Source organism: Narcine bancroftii, chromosome 2, assembly GCF_036971445.1.
Source record: "Narcine bancroftii isolate sNarBan1 chromosome 2, sNarBan1.hap1, whole genome shotgun sequence".
Taxonomy (NCBI): Eukaryota; Metazoa; Chordata; class Chondrichthyes; order Torpediniformes; family Narcinidae; genus Narcine; species Narcine bancroftii.
Genome location: NC_091470.1, coordinates 245,109,507 through 245,135,921, shown reverse-complemented (window position 1 = coordinate 245,135,921; position 26,415 = coordinate 245,109,507). Strand labels below are relative to the sequence as shown.

General features: G+C 39.7%; 1 protein-coding gene and 1 long non-coding RNA gene across 12 annotated transcripts in view; one reads left to right on the top strand and one right to left on the bottom strand.

The window, feature by feature from the left end:
- The window catches only part of LOC138755194 (transcriptional activator GLI3-like), a 469,347-nt gene that overhangs the window by 414,084 nt on the left and 28,848 nt on the right, over positions 1–26,415 (top strand). For 8 of the 9 annotated variants that reach the window (XM_069920695.1, XM_069920694.1, XM_069920696.1 and 5 more), the window contains 3 exons: positions 1,878–2,094; positions 2,864–2,977; positions 6,864–7,004. In XM_069920695.1, the coding sequence (XP_069776796.1) occupies positions 1,878–2,094; positions 2,864–2,977; positions 6,864–7,004 (472 nt within the window). Of the gene's footprint in view, positions 1–829; positions 1,040–1,877; positions 2,095–2,863; positions 2,978–6,863; positions 7,005–26,415 lie in introns of those variants that run through there. The other variant, XM_069920701.1, reaches the window with a different exon arrangement.
- The window catches only part of LOC138755196 (uncharacterized), a 334,189-nt gene continuing 325,435 nt past the window's right edge, over positions 17,662–26,415 (bottom strand). For all 3 annotated transcript variants that reach the window (XR_011352102.1, XR_011352103.1, XR_011352101.1), the window contains one exon: positions 17,662–19,103. This is a non-coding gene — a long non-coding RNA (uncharacterized lncRNA). The remainder of the gene's footprint in view (positions 19,104–26,415) is intronic.

Genomic DNA, 26,415 nt, shown 5'->3' with positions numbered 1-26,415 from the left:
AGGTATTTGGTTTGGAGGAGAAGATGCGGTTGCTTGCAGTAGTAATGAAGAACGTAAATTAAAAATATAAATTAATTTGGAGTTACATTGTGCCATATTCTTGATGAACAAATATAAATTATGGGATAGGTCCCCTGTTCTTCCTCAAAATGTCCCATTGAATCATTTGCATTCACTCAAGAGACTGGAGGTTGGGGAGGGGAGGGGGGGCTTGATTGAAAGCCTCATCCAAGGGATAGCAACTGCAGGAGTCAGCACAGCCTCGGTTCTGCAATGAAATGTCAGCTGAAATTTTAAGCTTGTATCTCTGAAATTAAACATTTGCAGTGGAATAAAAGCACCGAATGAACATTTAACAGTTCTTGTTTGCAATAAGTAATTTTTTTAGTTAAAGTTATTATGATCAAAGTTATTACTAGATCCCTAACAATCAGTTTTTACTAACAAATGATTATGATAATGAGTTTATTGTTATGCATGTACAATGTACATGTACGCCAAAGCTTTGCTTGGTGTAGCCAAACAGGTATTTGTGAAGAAAAACTCTATAAGTAAACTAATTGAATGACATTAAAATTGACAATACATGTACAAGATAGATCATAAATAATCACGTTAATCTTGGTGCAACAAAATTGACTTGCAATATTGCAGACAGCCCTTTTGTGATGTCAGAGCAGTTTATCATTAGTGTACAAAGAGCAGGTTCTCGAGTCTAGTAGCTCTTGGAAAGAAACTGTTCTTGAACCTAGAGGTGTTAGTTTTCACACTCTTGTGCCTTCTGCCCAAAGATAGCAGTGAGAAGAGATTATGATCAGGGTAGTGGGGATCATTTATAATGTCGGCTGCCTTCTTTCTTCAGAGCATATGCACAACATTTCAGATGTCTGAACCAGCATCTTGAGTTTGTGGTTATGTTGAATTTTAACTTTCCTTTCCACTGTATACCGTCTGTTTGTGGCCTTCTCCATTGTTACGGAAAGGCCAAGTTTTGCTGGCGTAGTTTACAAGACATGAACATTGTATTTTTTAATTTCAGGTAACCTACTTCCACAGAGTTTTCCTCCTGTACTGACAATAACCACACCAGCAGTGCGAGTATAAGACAGCTTTAATAAACTAATATGTACACTAAGAGGTCTTGTCTCTCTGCAAGACGAACCTGGAAGGCGAGACTGTAGCTCTGGACTGCTTTATATACAAGGTTACTGGGATGACCCCTGGTGACCTAGTGGTGTAATTACATATCACCACACCTCCCACTCATGTTACCATGACCACTTTGTTCTTTTCACACTTTGTTCACATTTTCTATCCTCTCACCATTCGGTTTCACCTATTATCAGACTCTTTCTAACCTTTTTCAAGCTGGTAAATATTGGCACTCTATCGTGTTCCCTCTCATTCCTAATGGAGAGTATTAACTCAAAAAGTCAAGTTGCACCTTTTGTCTCCACAGATGCTGCTTGACCAGCAATCTGTTTGATGTTCTAGATTCCAGAAACTAGTCTCTTTAATCAACATTCAGTTTGTGATGGCTGTTTCCACTTAATTCCAAGCTGCTTAAGTCAAATGATCTGTTACCTATTTATAGCATGCTATTCCCACTTTGCAGCAATTTCAAGGTTACTCATTTGAAATTACTGGATTTTTTTGGTGCAAGGAGCAGCATTCTTGATATGAAATTGGATAATATATGCGCAAATAATTTTGTTTAATAATTGTTTCAAATAGAAATTCTAATTAAAAGTGTATGCTAATTATTTTAAATATGCTTTGAGAGCATCAAAGGTATTTTAACATACAAAGGAAAATATTTCTTTGTTCATTGACCATGCCAATCTGCTAATCCTTTCTTGTACCTTGCTTTTACTTAGTCCTGCTCTCAGTTTTCCTTATCCTGCCACACCGGTTGCCATCCAACAAATGCATCACCAGATAATGAGCCGTCAGCAAACTCTGGGTTCTGCCTTTGGTCACAGTCCTCCTCTCATCCATCCTGCTCCAGCATTTACTCCTCAGCGTCATGTGCCTGGCCTTTCGACTGTACTAGCCTCTGCCCAGATCACCTCTTGTCCTTCTGAATCTGCTCAGGTAAGGCATCACAGAATGAAAAGTAGTCAATTAGAAGGATGATGAATGAACTATAATAGAAGACTCTTCAAGGAAGAGAATTCCAGAGATTCACCCCCCCCACCCCTTTTTGAAAGAATGTTTCTACAAATCTGTTTTAAATGATTGGCTCCTTATTTTGTAGAAATGTACCCTTATTTTTGACTCCTCTTCTAAGGAGTATATCTCAACATCCATCTACCCTATCAAATTCCTTAGGATTATATATGGTTAAATATGGTTATTCATCTAAACTCCAAGTAATATAGACCCAAACTGTCTAGTCTTTTTTGATAGGACAGCCAACTTAGCCTGGTGAATTTCCTTTGCCTTTCTTCCAATGCTATTGCATAATATTTTTAGATAAAAGTACCAAAACTGTGCACAATATTCCAGATGTGGACTCATCAGCACCCGATACAACTGTCCCGATTCTTAAACTCCAACTTCTTAATGCATTGAACTGTAACTGTTGTAATTATATTTTATTCAAGGAATAATAGTTCATGTGCTCCAATGGTATTGGAACTGAACGACAATATTACTATTACTGTAGTTGATGTACTTCAACCTACTCTGTATAATTAATTACCAGTAGCTCTCTGGAAGGGGGCTTTTAAGCCTTTGAAACTATACATAGTTAATCTGCAATCCAGTAAATCATCTGAGAGCCACCTATGGCTATGATTGTTTAATTTATTGACCAATTAATTATATTCAATCATGATTTAAGTGTTTTCCATCTTTCTAGAGTAAGCCAACAAGTGAATCTGCAGTGAGCAGCACAGGAGACCCAATGCAAAATAAGCGCTCACGGATTAAAGCTGATGAAGAACTGCCGAGTCCAGGTGGTGGAAGTGAGCAGGTATGATCTCAACTTCATTAATCAGCCCCACTTCTTCTTGCAGCAGATGCATTTTAATACATGCTACTACCACCAGAGTGCTCTGGGACCAATTACTGACACTGTTTTGTCCTTCATGTACTTTGCTTTCCTTTTTCATCAGAAGATGTTTAAATATAGTATTCAAATTTGTCGTATACATCAATAGGTACCGTGAATGCCTTATGGTGATCAGGCCATATTCAGTGTAAGTCACCCCTTGAATCAGATATGAATTTGTAACAAAAATTCGAACAGTCACAATGCAATACGACTTCCTAGCAGTATCGAAATGCAGTAATGTTATTACCTCGGTTCCTCCAAAAATGACTGTTAGGAAAATTTCAGTGAGTTTTTGAATTCTGGTGATTGATCTGACTCTCAAGAGCACTGGACCTAGTTCCTGATAAAGGGTTTCAGCTCAACATTGTCTAATTTTCATCTTTCATGGGTGCTGCCTGACACACTGAGTTCTCCAATTATTTTGTGTGTGTTCTCCAGTTTTCCAGCATCTAGGTCTAGGTCCAGTGACTTAGTTCCTGAGTGACCATCACTGGTGGTCCATACAGGTGCTCCTCTACTTACAGTGGGGTTGTGTTCTGATAAACCCATAGTAAGTGGGAAGAAAAATCAAGTTGAAAAATAATAGGTACTGTACAGTTCCTGGTTTTGGTGGTGCTGCTGTCAATTGATAACATGTTAAGTTGATCAAGCTCAAAATACAATTACGTAAGCATCATTGAATGTACCTTAACAGGGTCACTTGTCCCAACTTTCGTAACATCGTAACTGAAAAATCGTAAGTTGAACCATGAAAAGTAGAGGAGCAGCTCTAATCTTAAGTTCCCTTTCTCCTTGTGCCTCATCTGGCTTTCATACCTGATATCTTAAACCATTCTGGTTCCAAGCTATGTTTTAAGGATCCCATAAGGTCCATTGTACCCACTGTGCACATCTTAATCATGCTGTGGAATACCACTAATTCAGAAAGAGTGCAAACACTTGTTTTTTCTCATACAAGATTAAAATATAATAACTGAGGTACTGTGCAAAAAGCAACTGACAGCATTACTTAATTCAGCAAGTTATATATCATGCTGTATTATTTCTGTCCCAAAACTGGTACTGCTGTAAACAGCATCTTTCAACTGTAATTATTAGTAGGATATGAAATAAATTTGACACTACCAAGCAATGTTAAAAATAAATGTTACTGCCTCCAACTATAATTTGTAAATTTGGCAGCTTAAAACCCTTTGAAAATGTTTTTTTCAGTTCTATGGGAGGAGCTTTACTTAAAAGTGGACATTATGTAGCTGTCCCATTAGGTGGGCACTTTGGAGATTTTGGCTGATTCTATAAACTGCATCCTGTGATGTCTTTTCCCAAAAAAAGATAATTGTTCCAGTTGTATAGGTGCATCAGCTGTTACCCAGAGCTACACATTAATCAACTCTGTGGAGTCATCTGGAGTTTATGATATTGTTTTGTAGCTGTGAATATCTTGGTCTTTGATTTAATAATTTGAATGATTTTATCTTTTTCACAGGCTTTCATATCTGAAATGTGAAGATGTATTAATTTTTGCAATACTTTACATTCCTTATCCATCTGTACCCTTGCATAAATAAACAGAAAATGGTCTTGAACAAACCTCTCAGCCTCTTCAAACCCCAGCATGAAACACAGTTGCAGCGTTAGAAGGGAAAAAAAAGCTTCTTAAGCCGAGTGGGAGGATGGAACAGCTCATGATTAGAATGGCGGAGCAGACTTGATAAATGAACCTACTGCTGCTCCTATACCTTGTGAGAACATATTATGTAGATAGACAAGAGACTGAATTTGCACTTTGAATGCAGAACTCCAAACAAAACTGGTACCATTGAGAAGATATGTGTAGAGACCTAGGGATAGATATTTAGTTTGCCTACATGTTGTGAGCCAGATGCCTTGAAGTAACCAGTTCGGGTGGGAACTGTATTTAAATCAAGACCAGGCCATTCCTGCATTATGAATCCTCAATTTATGGATACATGAAAAAACTCCCATGAAAGTCCAGCATGCATGCACATGTTCAATCCTGCGGATGTCAGAACGTGTTTCCTCTCTCACTTCACTTTTAGTCATTGTTCTTTCTTATGTCTCATGGCCCTTTGATGCCACTAATTACAAAACTGTGGATTTATGGTTGCCATATTGAATAATTTTCTTTGTATGTTCCGACTGTCTGACAAAATCCACAAACAAGCAGAACCCGGTTGTTACTTGGGCATGCCCCATAACGTTGATCTATAATGCCATTCTTACTTTCAGTTGGAAGGTTTAAATTTTACCTCATTCTTAAGTTTTCATTCACAAAGAGAAATAGGGCAAAGAGGTTTTTATCATTGTGAGTTTCAAAATTTTGAACTAATTAAAATGTGGTCAATTCTTCTTGGAAAAAATCCTTGGGTGAATGTAGAACATTTCTTTATTGTGAAATATTCTCAAAGTGTTCAACAGCTAATGAAGTATATTGAAGCCGACCACTATGCCAATTTAAACTAATCCTATCTGGATTCCTCCAAATCCACCTGTTCATGTCTCTGTCTGAATGCCTCTTGTATCTGCTTTGCATTTCCTCCCCTGGCATTGTGTTCCAGTCACCCACTACTCTTCTGTGTGAAATAAATCTGACTCTCCCATCTCTTTCAAACTTTCCCCATCTGAAGTAAAATCTCTGCCCTTTAATATTTGACATTCCACCCAGGGAGAAAGGTTATCTCTCAGTGCTTCACATAACATTATAGACTTCTATCAGATTGCCTTTCAGCCACCAATGCTCCAAAGAAACCAATCAAAGTTTGTCAAACCTCTTTTGATCCAATACACCCTAGTGAACCTATTTTGCATATTCTCCAAAGCCTCAGATTCCCCCTTGTATTGTCTCCACATTCCCCCGAGACCAGAGACCAGAACTGAATTACTCTAATTTTTTATGTAGCTTCAGAATGACTTGACAACTCTTATACTCAGTCCCCTGACTGATAATGGCAAGTATATCATACACCCTTTTTTTGGTCAAACCAGTTTTGATTCCAATTAACCAAGTGTTCATGGATCGCATGTGCCTTAATCTACTGAATATGTCTCCCATGAGGAACTTTGTTGAATGCTTTACTAAAGTCTTTATAGCCACCATTCATTGCCCTCATCAAACATTTTTGTCATCTCCTCAAAAATCTCAATCTAATTTGTGAAACTTTCTATTTTGAAAAAAACAGTAGGCTGCTGGAGGAACTTAGTGAATCAGGCAACCTCCATGGACAGAAATATTTCACATTTCAAGACTGAGAGTGTTTCCCTATTTTATTTTGAACATTAGTCATGATTGCATTGAAGAAGTATGGAGTTCAGTTGTATACAGCAATATTCCATAAACAAGATGATGGAAATGAGAAGACAATCTCTTTCTAAGTTAATGCAATATGAGACATAAATATTGGCCATAACCCAGAGGGAACTCTCCTGTACTTTGGATCGTGTCATGGGATTTTCCATGGCCAAATGAAAGATTTGATTGATGTCCATTTGAAACTTATTTGACAGGTGACTTCACTGACATTTCAATGTTCCCCCAGCATTAGCTGTGTTATCTGCTCAATGCTCTGGAGTGGAGTTTGACAACCGAAGTTTCTGACCCAGCTATGAATCCTGCCATTGAGCTCAGCTTGTGCTCTTCAACTCCCAATATTGCTTGGGAAACTTATTTGAAACCCACCCTGATGCAGTACAAATCATAGCCCCTGGTGTGAGCTGTGCTGAAGAGGTGATAATACTCTAACAATTTAAGTAATTGTGGGTTCAAAACTGGATTTCGCTGTTTCAGGAACAGCCAGAAGGAATAACGCTGGTCAAAGAGGAGGTCGATAAAGATGAAAGCAAGCAAGAGCCAGAGGTGATTTACGAAACAAACTGCCACTGGGAAGGATGCACAAGAGAATTTGACACACAAGAGCAGTTAGTTCATGTAAGTAATCGAAGCCAGGGAATGCCCTTGATTCTCCATCAGAATTTCTGAAGGTCAAATGTTTTTGACTTTGTAGTATCACATTTCCTGGACAGGAACACTGTGAAATAGAGAACATATTATTTATTTCAGAGAATTAAATGCCAAAAAAAGCTTGACCACTTAAGACATCCAAAGCCAAAAGGAACCTTATGTCAAATGCTTTAAAAAAATTAGAAGGATTGTGTTTGGGATTGTACAATTGCAAGTGGGAATCTTTCCAAGAGGAAAATAAAAACCATTTTCACTCATAATGTGTGCCAGCGCTTTTGAGATGACTCCAAAGTGGCTCTAGTTGTATGTAGTGTATTGTATCCTATGTCCATCTTGATTGTTAAGTAATGTTTGAATATTTGAATTTCTCACCTTCAGCTACAGAATTTAGCTGGTCCATTGAAGTCTGCTGTGACAGTGACCATGAAATACTTTTCTTCCTTGACCTCTTTGTAGCTTTTATGGTGATTAACTCCACCATTTTCTTCCAACAGCTCTCCTTCATTGTTCACTTTAGTGGGATTGCCCCAACTTTATCTTGCCAAATGCAACAAGATCATCGAAGTTGTCACTTATTTTCCTTGTCCAAGGATCTTTGCTTCTCTTCCTTCCCCTTCAAAATCTTCCTCTTGGTGACATCATCCAAACCTTAAAGAAAAGTCCACTTCCACATGTATGCTAACAACATTTGTCCCATCTGTCTTTTACCTTTCTACTGCCTCTGTGTTTATGGACAGGTTGTCCATCATTCAGTATTTATTGAACCAATGCAAACGTAGATGAGGCCTAACCCATTAATATCAGTTCTTATTGCAACTACCTTGCACTCATTATCAGTTCTATAAGCCTCATCTGGTATCTGAGCCTAAACCAATCTCCTCATCCTTTTTGCCTAAATTGAGTCTTGACTCTCTAACTCCTTTATAATGCTTGCACCAGCCAAGCTACAGGCACTCTCTTACCTCAGACAATGGTTTCAGGAAAGCCTCCAGTTTCCATCTTTTATAATTTTCAATCCACATTCATTTCTGCTTGGCCTATCCTAATTCATGCGATGGCCAATGCACAAAAGTGTTGTAGAAATTGACCTGCTGAATTTCTTCAGCACTTTTGTGTATGGCACTAGACCCCAGCTTTCATGTTTTCCTTCACACCAAGTACACCACCTATATATCCACAAGATTTATTAACTGCATCTGGTGCTCTCTTTGTGGCGTTCTCAACATCAGAGAGACTGGTTGTAGATTGAGAGATTGCTTCCCCGAGGACCTCCTCTCCATCTGCAACAACAGCAACCTCCCAGTAGCCAACCATTTCAACTCTGAGTCACACTCCCAGACTCACATGTCTGTCTATGGCCTTGTGTACTATCCCACCCTGACCACCTGAAGACTGGAGGAACAACACCTTATTTTTCATCAGTACACCCTCCAGCCACATGGCATTAACCTTGACTTTTCTGCTTTCTGCTAAACTTGCTTGCCTTTTCTTTTCCCTCCCCCTTTCCTATCTTTCAATTTCTCCCATGCCTTTCCCCTTAACAATCCAACCATTCCTCATTCCCCTCATTGCTGCTGTCCCCTCCCTCCTTTCTCCACCTTTTGTCTCCTGCCTTTGGCACCTCCCCCCCCCCCCACCTTTTTGTTCAGATGCCTGTTGGCATTCTCTCATACCTTGATGATGGGCTCAAGCCCAAAACATCAGTTATGTTTTTTTAATCTTTGCTACATAAGGGCACAGTTTGACCTGCTGAGCTTCTCCAGCATTTTGTGTTTTTACTTCAACCATGGTATCTCCAGATTTCCCTGATTTACTTCTTCCTACAGCCTTCACCTCTATACTTTTGATGTACGTTTCCCATTTCATAACCACCATCAACATCTCATTTGCTCCTTTTATCTCTATTCCTTTGCAAAGGCTTTCAGTGCAGACTCACTTCTTCCTTCATCCCAAAACTGGCAGGTCACTTTCAACTATCTGGTGCCAAAATCTCAAAGTCCCTTCTTTAAAGCCTCTACCCCTCATTTATACTTTAAAATGCACTGTATTTTTGCTAATTTCTTTACAATATCTTTTTCTTGTCTATTTTGTTTGATACTGTTGCGGGGAATTTTTCTCCTCCATATTATGCGTGTACAAAATATTCATTTAGAGCAATCTGTTAATTCCTGATGTCTCCTGAGGGGAGACCACAGTCTCCTTTCAGCTATTCCATCAGCTTATACAGTATACTATAACTATTGATAGAAACTTTTTTTGCCGAAGAAAATGCAATTGCAATCCTAAAAATTTGACAAGCTGACTTAGTGACTGAGGTATCTCCATTTCATCAGGAGTCACAGTAGACTGGAGATGCTGAAATCTGGAGCAAAAAAAACGATCTGCTGGAGGAACTCAGTTTGTTGAACAGCTTCAGTGGGGGAAAAAGTGGTTGATGCTTTAGGTTGAAACCCTTCATCAAGACTGATGGTGGAGTGGGGAATCATTCTCCACCATCACCTGATGAAGGATTTCAAATGGAAACACCAACAATTCTTTTACCTAACAATGTTGATCTGAGTTCCTCTAGCAGATTGTTTTTTTGCCGAACATTTCATTGTATCATTTGTTAATTTACTCTTTAGACCTTATGCCTTTCTATCTCCCCTCTGTCTTTTCCTCTTCTTTCTGCTTCTTTCTGTCTCCCAGAAACTCCCTCACTTTCTTTACTCTCTCTCTCTCTCTCTCTCTCTCTCTCTCTTATGCGCGCGCGCAAATATAGTCACATATCTGATCCATTCAGCTTAGGTACTCATGAGAATGATGGATATTTTAGTTAAGCTACAAGAGGATACCTGTCAAAATCTGCCCAGGAAAGATTGAAGCTTCAGATGACCAAGAGAAAGAGAGGGAAAAAAAAGCAAAGCAGGGAATGTCTCTGTCACTTGTTTGTTGTGTGACTGGGTCACATCACTGAGTGTTTTCTAGCTTCAGTGAGATGGGGTAGGTTATTGTTTCATTGCAGTGTAGCTGCCTGAACTCCATGCTGCATCTCACATGCAATTTGAACTGATCAATTGTCTTGGGATCATGTGTTGATTAGACAATGTATTCCAATCAAAGAGATTTTTAGTGTTTTGTTTCAGATTTTTTGATGTTGTAGAAAGCTAACTCAATAATTGTACTGTTTTGTTTGCCACTTGCTTGCTAAAATAATTTGGAAATATGTTCCATTGACTTCATATCTGAGGGCTGGCTTTCCATGGGACATTCTACAGTATGCTAGACAGGCTGTTTTTGTAAGTTCAGTCGTTGCTAGTAGATCTTCATGGCTGTCCTTTCAGTATCCAATAGTATCAGCAGTCAGCTGAAGTCTCCACTATCTACAATTGACCTCCTTCTCCTGAATGGGGCTGTTGACTGCATTTCAAGGCCTTTGTTAAAGGGTTTTAGCAATCCTGACAACTTCTGCCCTCGGTGGTGCACCTTTTGAACTGCTCTGTTGAATTGTCAAAGAGTTGTTGAACCTTGGAGCAGAGGCTACATGTGTTTCAGATTAGTCAAATCACAAACATTAATGGAAGCACAAGAATTCTTCTTATGTCAGAACAGACTCATTTACATCAAGCCTGTGAAAGGGAAACTTATGTTGCATTTAGATTATTAAACAGTGGGCTGAATGATTCAAGGTTTTAATAAAAGTCATGTCAGTGTTTTAAGTTGTGTTGAAAACATCCATATGGCAGCTGGAGGGTTTTTTCTTTGAGGCACAAATACCAACTCTGTGAACTAAAGCTTAGCCAAACAAATGTTTTGATAAACGAATGCACAATCTGTGGGTCGGGAGGCTGGAAATAAAGTTTGTCTAAATATGACTTTCATTTGTGAAGAAGCCAAGATTGAGTGTGTTTTATTTTTCTTGTTACACTTTTTAGTAAATCCAATCTGTAATTATTTTCAAGGTTGTAATGCATTATGCGACTGAGCAGATTTTATCGCCGACTTTCCCTGATCCTTTTTTCAGCCATCACAATACAATTGGATCTCTGTTGAGAGAGTGTACAGTGATTTGCAATCACAGAACTGTCTTGTCTTGTTCAATGTCTTGAAAAATTAATTTTGAAGTCTGTTGTTAAGATCATTTTTGTGTTTCCCCATCAAAATAGAAATCTAAACATTATCAAAATTTCCCCGTTTACAGCATTTGTGTTTTTATTTTTCTCCAGTTTGACTTCTTCCATTTGACTCTACATGGTCCGTTTCTTACACTAAATAAGATCCCCAGAACGAAGTGCTGTGTTGGTTCAATTTAATTTTTGGAGTTATTGCCATTCTGCAAACAACTGTATTTCTTGTCCCCTATGCTATCATTTTATTTCTCTTGTTTTAAATTTCCTTTTACTATATTAAAGTAATGGTTATCAGGTATCATTACTTGGTTATAATTTGAACAATGATATCAGCTGCAACAGTTGAATGCTAAGTGCAGTCATCAAGATTATCAAAGTACATAAATTAAATGGGGATTTAAAACAGAAAATTTTCCAAGCATTCAGGAGGTTATATTTCCTACTGATGATACCACTTGGTAATATTATGGAAATAATTGAAGCATGTGGGTGTGGCAACTTCTTCTTCTGTTTAAGTCTGATCATGTTGTGCAATAATCCCACATGCTCAGTTTTTACCAAGGTAACTTCAACCATCTCCCCTATCCAGCCTGCATCCCCTCTTTTGTCCGTGTCTTCACCTCTTAGGCTTCCATGTTTTGGAATTTCTTCCCTAAAATCCTTTTTCTCTCCACCAACCATCAGACACCCTAATTAGGAACAGGATTAAAGCCCCCACCTGCGACCCCCCCCCCAACCCATCTCTGCCATCTAATAAGATCATGGCTGAGCTAATTGTTTCCTCATTGTTGTCTTCCTGCATACCCCAATTAATTTTCTTTTCTTTTTATTTAAATTTAAAGTTTGATATTAGGCAGAATAACAGGCCCTTTTGGCCCACCAGCCCGTGCCACCCAATCACAACCAATTGACTTACATCCCCAGTATGTTTTGAATGGTGGGAGGAAACCAGAGTATGCGGAGAAACCCACATAGACATGGGGAGAGCATACAAACTCCTTACAGACAGTGCCGAATCTGAACCTTGGTCACTGGTGCTGTAACAGAAGTGCACTAACTGCTGTGCCAACCATGCTACCCTTTCATTTTCCTTGCCTAGGAAATCTTTTACTTCCTTGCTTATGAAATAACTATCTACCTCTCCCTTAAACGTATTTGAAGCCACTGCATCTTTCAATTGTTGATGAAGCTCTGTGACCCCTAGTTCTAAAATTTCACAGAAGAGGAAACAACCTCTCCATATCCACCCTGTTAAAGCCCTTCAGGATCCTGTGTGCTTAGGCCGAGACATTTTTTCACTCTTCTAAGCTCCAGAAAATACTAGCCCTATTTTTCCTCATTAAAAGATTTTCCCATTCCAGGTATTTGTCTAATAAACCTTCTCTGAGCTGAACTCCAAATGTAGTCTCACCAATCCCCTTTATCACAGAATCATACCCTCCTTCCTTTTGTATTGAACTCCTCTTGTAATAATCAATAATATTCTCTTATCTTTCCTAATTACTTGCTGTACCTGCATTCGAGCCTTATATGATCATGTATTAGACCCCTGTATCTCAGAGTTCTGATCTTCCACTATTTATATAATCTGCATTTTTTTTTTGCTAAATGGCCAATTCACTTTTCCCCACATTATAACCCATTTACTAGATCTTTGCCCGTGCTCATAACCTATCTATACAACTTCGTAGCTTGTGATGGGCCCAGAGGACCCCAAAACCCAGCAGCAATAGAAATTCACCAAGACAAATGGTTACTTAAACAAAAGTAGTTTTTAATTTTCTTTAAACATAAAAACAGGATCAAACTTTAACATATCACTATTAACTTAACCCCCTTCTAATTCTAAGCGCACATGTATGTAATGTGTATAAGTTCAGAAAAGCTTTTTGATTCACAGTCCAATCTCACTTCTCACTCCTCAAAGTTCATCGATATTAGGCAATTCTTAGGCTGTGTACAAAAGTTTTTAGCATTTATGAATTTTCACCAAGCTCTGGTGTTTAAAAGTAATTGGTTACCACTCAGGATGGTTCTCATTGGCTTCAGAGAGAGATGCGTTGCTCGATGGACACACAAACTGATTTACTTCCATCAGTTACTTCAGTGTCTTGCCGAAGAAACTTGCCCCATCAGGGTTTTCCTTCTTCTGCAGGACACCACAGAATTCCTTTTCATTTCCCTTATTTCAGGTGAAACATTCTAGGCAACCATTTCCTTTTGTATGGACCACATCAGGCTGAACTCAGAACCTACAACCTGTCTTCAAAATGGGGTTTTAAACAAGCTGCTAGCTTGCTATGCTGCAGAATCCAGTTCTCTCTCTCTCTCTCTCTCTCTCTCTCTTTTAAAGAAAGCCTGTTTGGTCTCCTCTCTCTCTCTGCTTGCAAAACCACATGTCCTTCACAGAACAGCGAACTGCATTCAGAATTCTGGCACCAGACCCAGTCTTCTGAGTCTGTTCATCTGTTGCTTTCCAAAATTACTCCACAGCACATCTAATTAACACCTACTTGTGAAGTCCTTCAGCAAAGCAGTTTTCATTGTCTTTACAAAAGTACCGGGAACCTGGACTGTCTGGCTTGAGCAGAGCTCTGGCATTTTAAATGAGACCTGTGTTGTGAAGTGTTTGTTTGTGACCTACACTAAAAAAAACCCCACAATTTATCTCCTTTAAAATATATCTGTATACAATATAAAATATAACATAATCTGTCACGTTTCTTTTATGCTCTTCACAGTATTTTCCTTCTTGGTGTCGTCAGGAAATTCAGCAACTATAATTTTGGTGCCTTCATGCAAATCATTGAAATAAATTGTTAAAGGTTGTGGCCCCTACACTGATCCCTATAATAGACCACTCGATACATCTTGCCAACCAGTAGAAGGCCTATTTAGGCCTGTCTCTGTTTCCTGTTAACCAGCCAACCTTATAACCACACTCATATGTCACTTACATGACCTTTTACTTTCCTCAGTAATCTTTAATTCTGCTTCTCTATGTATGAACTCACTACTTGTTAGATTTGTTTTTTTTTAAATTCTCTATGTGGATGTTTTATTGAGCTACTGTTAATTACATATATTTAGTTTACCATCACATTGTCAATTTAACACTTGCTGAACATTTAAATAGAAGTAATAAAAACAGAAAATGCTGGAAAAACTCAGCAAGTCAGGCAGCACAAAGTGCACAGATGCAGTTGAAAGAATTACAGTAGAAGCAATCTCTCATGCCCAACAAAGTTTCTCTTCCTTTAATTGAACAAATAAAGAGAAACAAATTTAAGATTTGTAGACCATTTGTTATTTGTTTGTCTTTCTGCAGATGCTGACCTGCTGCCTGTTTCTAGCACTTTCTTTTTTAATTGTTTTCCAGCATCGGCAGTCCTTTAATTTTCAATGACAAAAGAGGTTGCTTTGAGTCATACAGCATAGGAACAGGCCCTTCAACCCATCTTGTCCATGCTGACCAAGGGGCCTACCTAAACTAGTCCCACGCCTGTGTTTGGCTCATATCCCCTTAAATCCTTCCAATCCATGTACCTGTCAAAATGTTGTATCCGGCACTAGCACTTCCACTTTGTTGCTCATGAGAGATTGCTTCTAAATTTTCAAAATGCATTTGTATATGATCCGTTTGTATCAGGAATATAAGGACAGAAAAACCCCACTAAGCTCGCATGGACAATCAGCACTTCACCGACTTCCTTGTCCCTTCATATCCCTTGATACCACGCTGAGAATCCCAATCTCAAAAATGCGATTTCCCCAATTTGGAGGGGAGGTTAAGAGTCCAGACTTCCACTATCCTTTAGGTGGAAAAACACTCTCAGCTTTCCTGTTTAAATGACCCAGCTCTGATTAACTTCATTTTTGATTCCTCCTATTTTTTTTTCGGTATCTACCCTGCCCCCTAGCTGTAGTAACTTGCGAATATTTACTTCACTGTCGATTAATATTTTCTGGTAGTGCCAACATTAGCAATTCTTTGGAAGTCAATGAGTGGCACTTACATTGGAAAGGGATGGTGATTATCTGACTGTTCATGAATCAGGGTGATAGAAGTCATTTGTTGATAGTTTCTCAGTTGTATTAACTTCAATTGTACTTGCAATCTGGAAAGATGAGCATCGCTAAGGAAAATTATACTGGACAGCATTATGCCAAACTGCTTGTATAGCAAAATGGTCAGAATTTGAAATATCTTGCCACAAGAAACCTTATCCTGTTTGGATGTGATGATATATAAAAGTTGTATTTTTTAACTTCTATATGACACTAACATTATTTTTTGTTTGTTGCTGAGAACAATCCACAAGCACCAATAGAAAGTCAAGATTAGTTCTGGCAGCAACTTGGACCTGGTCAGATTAAATGGTGCCACAGTGGCAATCTCTGGTTGAGAATGGCTCCACAAGGACAAATACCTATTTGGGATCAGTTCCATTGGGACTAACTCCCAGTTGTGAAGGATTAAACAATGATTGACTCTTGGCCATGCAGGGTTACACAAGGATTACTGACTCCTGGCTAAAAAGGACTACACAGGGCTGACACCTGGTCTGGAAATATTTCCACTAGAATTGAGTTCTGGCTAGGTGTAATTTCACACAAATTGAGTGTTGCCTAAGAATGTATCCATGGGGACCTCCTCTGAGTTTGAAAATGTTTCATTGAGACTAATTCCGGACTGGGAACTGCATCACAGGGACTGGAAACTTGCAAAGAATGGTTCATTACCAGGAACATTTCTGCTGGTGCTTTCTGCAATTAAAAAATATTGTAGCACCTGTGGAGAATTGGTAGGCTGATTGGCCATGGTACCTAGAAATCACTCATTTGTGTATGTAAAAATACAATGCTAGAGAAACTCAGCACATCAAACAGTGTTCTTTATATAGCAAAGATATACATAACCAACATTTTTGGCCTGAGCCCTTCATCAAGGTACGGAAGATTGTTGGTAGGCATCCGAGCAAAATGGTAGGGAGAGAGGGGTAAGAGAGGAGCATGGTCCCAATGGTAGGAGGTAATAGGTAGATAAGGGAGGCAGGGCACAGCAGCAAGCAGGGGTAGGAGGCATGGCTCTGAGAATAGAGAAGGAAGGGGATGGAGGGCTGAGGGAAAGAAGACAAGGAGAAAGGAGTGGTACACAGAATTGAAATGGTTGGCCAATGGGAGATCCTTGTCACTGATGGAGTCAGAGGAAAGGTGTTCAGCGAAGAGATCTCCCAGTCTGTGCCCAGTCTCTCCGATGTAAGGAAGCCATGAAAGGGAGCACTAGATGCAGTAGATCACTACTGGTGGATGTGGGTGTTGATAGGTTTGTAAAATGTATCAGTGGAAAGCTTGACTCCCGAGGTGGAGATAGGGAGATCAAAAAATGAAACAGTGTTGTCGTTCTCTCTCCATCTTGGAAGACAAGGTTTCCACTGACATATTTTACAAAGCTATGAACTCCCACCACTACCTCAATTACACTTCCTCACACCCAGCCCCCTGCAAGGATTCTATTCCCTTCTCACAATTTTTCCATCTCTGCCATATCTGTTCCCAAGATGAGGTCTTCTAGTCCAGATATCTGACATGTCCGCCTTTTTCCACATGTGGCTTCCCCTCCACCTCCATTAACTCAGCCCTTTACCACATCTCCTCCATTTCCCACTCATCCACCCTGGCCCCCTCTGCCCCCAGTCCTTACTTACCACCCCACCAACCTCTGCAATCAATACATTATCCTCCACAATTTCCACTATCTACAACATGATCCCACCACTATGCACATCTTCCATAAGGACTGCTCCCTCTGTGTCTTCCTCGTGCACTCATCCTCCCCACCAATCAGCCACCTCCTCTCCCCCGGCACCTTCCCTCATGGCCTCAGGAAGTGCTACATTTGCGCCCACACATTCTACCTCACCACGTTGGGGGCCCAAACAGGCCTTTCAAGTGAAGGAACATTTCACTTGTGCATTAGCGGCAGTTATCTATTGTATCCGGTACTCCCTTTGTGGCCTTCTCTACATAAGAGAGTCTGGGTGGGCGCAGACTGGGAGATCATTTCGTTCAGCACTTCCTCTCTATTCTCAACCACAGCTACCTCCCAGTGGCCAACCATTTCAGTTCTGTGTCCCACTCACATGTTTGTCCATGGCCTTATGTACCATCCCACCAAGACCACCCATAAATTGGAGGAACAACACTTGATTTTGAATCTCGGCACTTTCCAACCAGATGGCATTAACATCAACTTCTCCGATATCTGCTACCTACTCTCCATTCCCCCTCCCTTTCTTTTCTCTTTGTCTTCTCTCATAGCTCTCCATTCCCTTCCCTCTCTATTCACAGAGCCATCCCTCCTCCTCCTGCTCAATGCTGTTCCTTCCCTATCTTATCAACCTATTACTTCCTGCCTTTGGGACTGTGCTTCTCCCTCTACCACTCCCTCTCTACCATTTTGTTCGGATGCCTGCCAACATTTTTCCATACCTTGATGAAGGGTTCAAGCCTGAAACATTGGTTACATATCTTTATCTTTGCTATATAAAGTACATCGTTTGGCCTGCTGAGTTTAGTTGTGCACTGTGTTTTACTTCAACCATGGTGTCTGCAGACTTTCGTGTTTTTCTACTCATTTGCGTACACATTTTTTTATGTGCAAATTGAGCATCAAAATGGTTTCTTGTACATTAGCCCAGTGATCATTTCAGTGTAGTTTAGCAACCAGCAGCAAGTGGCGATCTGTTAGTATGGCTGATATTTGCATAGTGCCATTCTAATGCAGTTAATGATGTCACAAGACTCTCAATGCATGCTTTCTTCATTGTCAGTGGAAATTTGAGCTTTTAAGAGAAATCTTTGCTGTTCATCTACAAAAATTGTGGGAACAATACAGAGGATCCAGGAGTAAGATAGCAGTTAAAGGGTCTGCATTGTTCACATCAATATCGTGACCACAGCATTACCCAGCTTAGTTTTTCACTGGCTAGCATATGGTTAGTACATGTTTTCCCTAATGGCAGCCTTTTAAAAAAAATCAGAGTTACATGCTGCAATAATTGACTCATTAACTGCGGACACCTTAGATTGTTTTGGGACCTCACCAAGCACAGGAATCTGAGGTAGCAAAGGCTGAGAATTCTTTCAGCAATAACTGGTATCCCAGGTGTCTGCAACAATTGTGAGATCCTGTTTCAACTTTTGCCCATTTTTGTGAAATTTCAGGAGACCTAATGGCTTCAAAGCTCAGCAAGAAATGGCAACTACTAGTTTCTGGACGAGCCATTCTTACTGCCTGAAATGGCTTGAAAACAATAATGGAAACTCAGACAGATGTGCTGATCTGTGCCAAGGATAATTAATAATGGGCTCACTGAACAAAGATCAACTCTCAGGACAGAGACTGGGATTAAAGCTGTGAGCTTCCTGTTCTCAATGAATACCTTTTTTTTGTTAATAATAACAAAATAGAATTTCAATCACTGTTTCATATTTATTCCCTTGTGGTTTCAGTGGAGCTGTTTAGCTTATTGTTGCATGTGGGTGAGATGACAGATAAAAAATCCATTTAAATGAGTAGCAAATTTGTACTATATCATAAAGGCAGTGGCCACTTGAGGGTCAATCAATGTTGGTTACTATGTGGTTAAAGCTTTTCATTTAGTCTAGATGCAACATTGCTGTCTTAAAGAATATTTACAAAAACAATGCAGCTAAATGTACAAGTCCCGTGCCCTACAGACTGAGATTCCATATCCAGCAGAAGAAGATAAAAGTTGTCAGTTGAAAATGAAAGAACGTTCTTGCCTGTTCTCCCTCCTTGTGTTCAGGCGAGATAAACTGCAGCAGAGTTTGAGTGCTGTTCCGTTTTGCTCCTGGCAGGGACTTTAATTGGTATAATGCAGATTTTTGTTTTGATCAGCACGGATTGTTCGGCTTATCTTTCCTCAGAATCCTAGTTTGTGATGAAAAAGCCTTTGGTGAAACACAGATGTCACATTTCCTAGTAAAGTAGTATAGCGATTGACATCCGAAAGAAAGTCTGATTTATCAGCCTTTAATTGATAACATTGTGGGCCCAACTGATTTGTAAAAGTTCTTAAAATGCAATCTCTTTGTTATTCTATTATATAAACCTACACAGGCTACTAGAGAGATTTTTTTCATCTTCTGAGATACTTAGGTATTTTAACTGTAAAATCTATCTTGCTATACTTATGCAGCAGTTAGTAGATAAACTGGTAGGGTAAAGATTAATAACCAGTTGCACTGCTGTTCATGCCTGCATGTCGATTTTCTGGGAATGGGCTGTCTATTCAGCATGAAATTATTGATTATATAAAACCTGTTATTAGGGCAGAGTGTGATCTGTAATCACAAACACTAATGGACATCATTCTTCCTAGGCTACACTCATGCATCAAAATCTTCCCCAATATTTCATGCCACCTGCTCTATTCACTTTGTTCTACTGGTGTAGACAGAATTCCATCACCTAAATTCCATCTGTGCAGGTTTTGCTCTCTCAGAAGATACTAATTCCCTACCTCAGTGAATGTCATGTGCTGTGATTGGCCTTTGTCAGGGATAAGCAAAACAACCAGGCACCTGAACGAAAAGGAGGATGGAGGAAGTGGAAGGAGCACAGGTAAGAGGTAAAAGGTGGGCATTTATTTTATTCAGGCACCTGCCTATTTTTGCTTATACCTGAGGAAGGTCACAGGCCCAAAACGTTGGTTACCTTTTACTTCCTATGGATGCCGCGAGACCTGCTGGATTTTCTAGTAAACGTACATTTGTATCTGGCACTTGACCCCAGCATCTGGTGACTTTCTTGTTTAAAGAAGTTTGTCCAACTTCTCCTTATGGATAATAACTCTCCAGTCTAGGCAATATCCTGGTGAATCACTTCTGCACCCTCTACAAGGCCTGCACATCTTTCCTGTAGTGTGGCATCCAGAACCATACAATATTCCGAATGTGGGCAAAGTTAATGACACAAGAAACTGCAGATGGTGGAATCGTTCTTGAAAGAGTCCCAAACTGGAGTTGACTGTTTGTTTCTCTTCATGAATGCTGCTTGACTAGATGAGGCCCTCCAGCTATTCATTGTTTGCTGCAACCTAACTAAATTTTTTTGCAGCTGCAACATCATTTCCTGACTTTTATAGTCAATACCATAACTGATGAAGGCAAGCAGGCCATACAACTTGTGTTTCCACTTTCAGGAAGCTCTGAATTTGCATCCCAAGATTACTCTGTTTATCATTGTTCCTATAGCAAAGATAAAGTACACTGTTTGATCTGGTGAGTTTCTCCAACATTGTGTTTTTACTTCAATCAGGGTAGCTGGAGACTTGCATGTTTTATTCCTGCCATTAACTATATGCTTCCTTTTGCATTTAACCTTCCAAAATGCAACACCTCACACTTGTTTGGATGAAGCTCCACTTCCATTTCTCTGCCCAAATTTCCAACTGATCTATATCCTGCTTTATCTTGTCAGACTTTCTTACTACAGCTGTATCTGCAATTCCAACAGTTTTCATGTTGTCTGCAAAACTTACTAATCTGACTACCTACTTTTCATCCAGATCATTTAGAGTTCCCAGAACTGATCTTTGCAGAACATTGCTGATCATAGATCTCCAGTCAGAGAAATACCTCTCCACCATGACCCGTTTTTCATTGACCAAGCCAATTTTGTATCCAATGGTACAACTCGCTGTGGATCCTATGTGACTTAATCTTCTGGACCACCCTACCATGAGGGTCCTTTATGTGCCTCCCTTGGAAATATTCCGAAATCCCCAAACCAAAGACCATCATAAAGCATCGAACCCTCTCTCTCTTCAAAAAATATTTTGCCAAGTACGTATTACCAATCAAAATTGTTTAAATAAACAACTCTGCTTGAATTCTAATAGTTTGGCGAACCTTTGCTGGCTAAGAGCTGGCTTCTGCATAGGCTGCAGTTTATTTCAGTTCTTCCTTCTAACAAGGGCTGCACTGTTGAATTTCAATTCTTTGCTCAATTGCTATGGAAACAGTGTTTTAAAAATATTCAGATTGGGTTTCCTGACACTGGCTCAATTTTGCTGCCAATTTATTTTGGCTAAGTTTTGATTCTTGATCCATTCACACTTCTGGGACTGTGAAATGATGTTTATTTCATAGAGTTCCAATGATGAGAAAACTGGTCAAAACATTCATGCTTTTGAAAGAAATTGTTAATTTATGGCATGTAACCAATGAAGCTGCAATTGTTTCCATATGTTTGATTTACTCAGATCATGGAGCTCTGATTTACACAGATACATGGAAAGCATACTCTTGGGATTGAAGATTAAAAATAACCATGAATTTCTTTAATGATTTTACAATCGCTATCAGAGGATTGGCAGCAAGAACAGTAGCCATGAATTGCCTATGACTGTTCTTTTAAACAGTTAACAAATTAATCTATCTCCTGAATATCCCTGCAAACTGTTACATCCTATTACTGTATACATGCTCAATCTGTTCCCACCTTTCTTACACTCAGTGGTCTTTCATAGCATTATTTAATTTGCATTAAAGGTTCCTGTTCCTCATCCTCTTAAGTTCTTTAGCTGGTGGCTTTAAGTACATCTCCTCTGGTTAGTAATTTTTTTTGTAATTGGAAGTAATTATCATTTGCGTAGCAAAATCTTCCATGAAATTTGAATGCCTCCCATAAATCTCTTCAGTCCCTCAAGAAGCCAAATCCCTATCTGCTCAGCCACCGATCCCATTTGTTTCCAATATATTTGTGTGCATTTTGAGAAGTTTTACCAAATTCCCTTTGAAAATCTACCATCATCTATTATCACATTCAGGTCTGTCAAATACAATTTGCCTTCAACAAGCTAAGTCACATGGATGAGCTATCCAAGCAATACTACACTAGTAAATCTTTCAAAGAAATTGAGGAAAAATGTTCTGTTGACTAGACAATAAGATTTAATCTCTTGTTCACTCCCAAAAACTTATATAATTTATTTTATTTGTTTGTTAAGAAGGGCTTCATTAGTTGGGGGATTGAGTTCAAGAGTTGAGGTGTCATGTTGCAACTCCACAAATATCTGGTGAGGCCGCACTTAGAGTATTGTGTTCAGTTCTGGTTACCTCATTATAGGAAGGATGTGGAAGCTATGGAGAGAGCGCAGAGCAGATTTACCAGGATGTGGCCTGGATTGAAAAATAAGTCTTATGAGGCAAGGTTAGCAGAGCTAGGACTTCTCTCTTTGGAGCGAAGAACGATAAGAGGTGACGTAATAGAGGTCTGCAAGATTCTGAGAGACATAGACAAACTGGACATCCAGGGCCTTTTTCCCAGGACAGGAACAGCAAACACCAGAGGACATCTGTACAAAGTGAAGGGGGGAATGTTTGGGGAGACATTAGGAATAAGTCTTTACAGAGTTTTGGGTACCTGGAATGCTGTGTTATGGGTGGTGGTGAAGGCTGAAACATTAGGGATATTTATGAGACTCTTAGACAGGCACATGGATGGAAGAAAAATAGAGGGTTATAAGGTAGGAAAGGATTAGTATTTTTTTGTTAGGAATATCTAGGTCAGCAAAACATCAAGGGCAAAGGACCTGTACTGTAATGTTCTATGTTCTATCATAAAAAAGGAATGGCCATTTCTTTTTCGAAAGAGAAGGGATGCCACAGAGAAACACTGGTACTAATAACTCCATTAATGATCGCTTATTATGATTAGGGAGAGTAGTGGGTGGGGTTCACAGGGCTGATTTATGCATTCTTCTGTCTCATTGAGAAGCCTATTAAACATTTGGAAAAGAGGTGATAAAATAAGACAAGGAGGGAATATCATGGCATTGACATTGAAAAACATCTCAAACTACCTCCCATCAGGGAGGGGGAAGGTGGACAGATAGCCATATCAGAAAGAAGCATAGGAGACAGACTAGTTTGTGAAACGGGAAGGAGACTAACACATGGATAAAACAAATGGTTATTGAAACAGCCATTACTAATAGAGACAGTTGAAGTTCGGATTTACATCCAAAGATCTAGATACAGAGATTGGCATTCTGGTCTTTATGACAACAGAAAAGATTCAACTTAACTGCTTATGTTGGAAAGTAATTTTCTTTTCTATGAGTAAAAACACTGAAGATAACATAAGAGAGATCATTGAGATTATGAAAAGTGAGATAAAGTAAATAAAGTAAATAGTAGATAGAAGCTGCCATGATGCAGTTTGATAATAATAAAATCAGCAGAAAATTAAGAAAATCACAAAATGATCTATTTAAATGTCATTTCACAGAGGTTGGATAGGACAGGGAATTATATATCAAGAGGATTGATTGACTCAGAATTCACATACTCTGTTAACAGGTGCAAGCAGGTAATAAGTAGAAAAAACATCAAGAGCTTGTCTTAGTAACGATGACCAAATAAATAATAAACTTGCCCTAAAAATCAGTGTAATTCAATAATGTCCTTCCAACAGGAGGAAAACTGATTTTGAAACAGGTGAAGAATAAAACTGGATGGGCCACCTGGCATTGTCCCAGGCACCAAACATAGCAAAGTTTTTCCCCTCGACTCTCCCACCCCCCCCCACATCCCCAGTCCAGTCGACCTTGCAAAGACCTCCTCACAAACGGTGTAATCGTGGAGATGTTGTTGCCCATCTTCACTGATCGTGGTCTGTTGGGCAGACGGGAACTCAAGATCTAGTTGCAGATAGGGGTGTTGAGACCTGGATCCCAAACCATGGGGTTGATTTTGTTTGGAATTTAGCATTGATAATGGAGCTGTTATTGATGAACAGTAGTCTGACATGTGTCCTTGATGTCCAGGTATTCCAGAGGTGAATAGAAAGTCAGAGAAACTACATCTGCTGTGGGCCTGTTTGTGTAATAGGAAAACAGAGGTGGGCCAAGGCTGTCTGAGAGGACAGAGTTGATGTGAGACATGATCTCCCCCTTAATGTACTTTCTCATGGTGGACATCAGAGATACCTACCAGTCGGTACTTATTTCACTCTGTTATTGAGCTTTTCAGTGGTACTGATATGATGGTGGCCTTCTTGAAACCAATGAGAACTACTTCTAGAATTTTTGGTGCAGTTCGTTAAGAGAGAAATGTTGGCCAGGTTATTAGAGAAAATCTTGTCATTTTACAAAGTGCAGTAAATTCTTTCACATGCACTTGAAATGTAACAATTAAAAATGCAGTGCTGTTCCCAGCATTATGATGAAGTGATGACATTTTAGTAGAAAACTGCACATCGATGGAAAAATGCATAAATATTTTAAAAATTATTTTTACGTTATTAAAGAAGAAATTAATCCCTGTTGTCCAGAGAAGGTGTTAGTAGTCTTTCTATTCAAATCTCTCCAAGCCTTGCACTGATGTTGTACCACAACATTGTTCCAAGACATTCAAGGGGTACATGCCCTTGTAGTGTAGTGTGTCATGTGTAGACAATGGCATTGCCACCACATAACCAAACTTCATTCTTGGTGGGGAGAGATAGGTATATTTTATCATACATTTACATGGAAAAATCCTAACTTTAGCCACATTTTCTTTTGGATCAAATGTCAAATACAAATCAGCGTGGTAACACTGATTCATAATAGACTCAATACAAATTTGATAGATTTGTGAAAAGGCACAAACAACAGAGAACAGTCTGATTTTTCAAGTCCAAGGCTTTTTTACTTTTCAATGAAGTTTCCATTATTTAGTGTTTTGAACAGCATATGCAATCTGGCTGCCCTTAGTCACAAGGGTGTTCAGTAAGTTTTCATTTCTTTAAAATTTCAGTGAGTGGAATGAAAAATATCATTGCTATTTAATATGGGGATAGTTCTTATTGAATTATTAAACCAATAACATAAAATAGCTCTTGAAATGCTTTTGTGCTTTAAAGTATAGTTTTAAAATACCCATTCCTCTTAATTTGCAATTGTCTTACTGTAATTAAATAAATCTGTGCCAGTAACACCAGCACAGTTCTTAGAATACCAGCTGTGCTAAAATGATATCAAACCATGATATCAGATTCAAATTATGATATATTATTCAATATATAATTTTCAGGTAGATAAAATGTTTCATATTAAATTGGATAATTGAGGTATGTATTTTTCTTTGGCTTGGCTTCGCGGACGAAGATTTATGGAGGGAGTAAAAAGTCCACGTCAGCTGCAGGCTCGTTTGTGGCTGACAAGTCCGATGCGGGACAGGCAGACACGATTGCAGCGGTTGCAAGGGAAAATTGGTTGGTTGGGGTTGGGTGTTGGGTTTTTCCTCCTTTGCCTTTTGTCAGTGAGGTGGGCTCTGCGGTCTTCTTCAAAGGAGGTTGCTGCCCGCCAAACTGTGAGGCGCCAAGATGCACGGTTTGAGGCGTTATCAGCCCACTGGCGGTGGTCAATGTGGCAGGCACCAAGAGATTTCTTTAGGCAGTCCTTGTACCTTTTCTTTGATGCACCTCTGTCACGGTGGCCAGTGGAGAGCTCGCCATATAACACGATCTTGGGAAGGCGATGGTCCTCCATTCTGGAGACGTGACCCATCCAGCGCAGCTGGATCTTCAGCAGCGTGGACTCGATGCTGTCGACCTCTGCCATCTCGAGTACTTCGACGTTAGGGGTGTAAGTGCTCCAATGGATGTTGAGGATGGAGCGGAGACAACGCTGGTGGAAGCGTTCGCCAAACGAACCCAGCTCAGCGCGGACATTGGCGACTTCAGGGGTTTCTACGAGGCTCTAAAGGCTGTGTACGGCCCCTCACCCCAAGTCCAAAGCCCGCTGCGCAGCTCAGACGGCAAAGTCCTCCTCAGCGACAAGATCTCCATCCTCAACCGATGGTCAGAACACTTCCAATCTCTTTTCAGTGCCAACTGCTCAGTCCAAGATTCCTCCCTGCTCCAGCTCCCTCAACAGCCCCTAAGGCTAGAGCTGGATGAGGTTCCCACCCTGGATGAGACATATAAGGCAATCGAACAACTGAAAAGTGGCAAAGCAGCAGGTATGGATGGAATCCCCCCAGAAGTCTGGAAGGCTGGCGGCAAAACTCTGCATGCCAAACTGCATGAGTTTTTCAAGCTTTGTTGGGACCAAGGTAAACTGCCTCAGGATCTTCGTGATGCCACCATCATCACCCTGTACAAAAACAAAGGCGAGAAATCAGACTGCTCAAACTACAGGGGAATCACGTTGCTCTCCATTGCAGGCAAAATCTTCGCTAGGATTCTACTA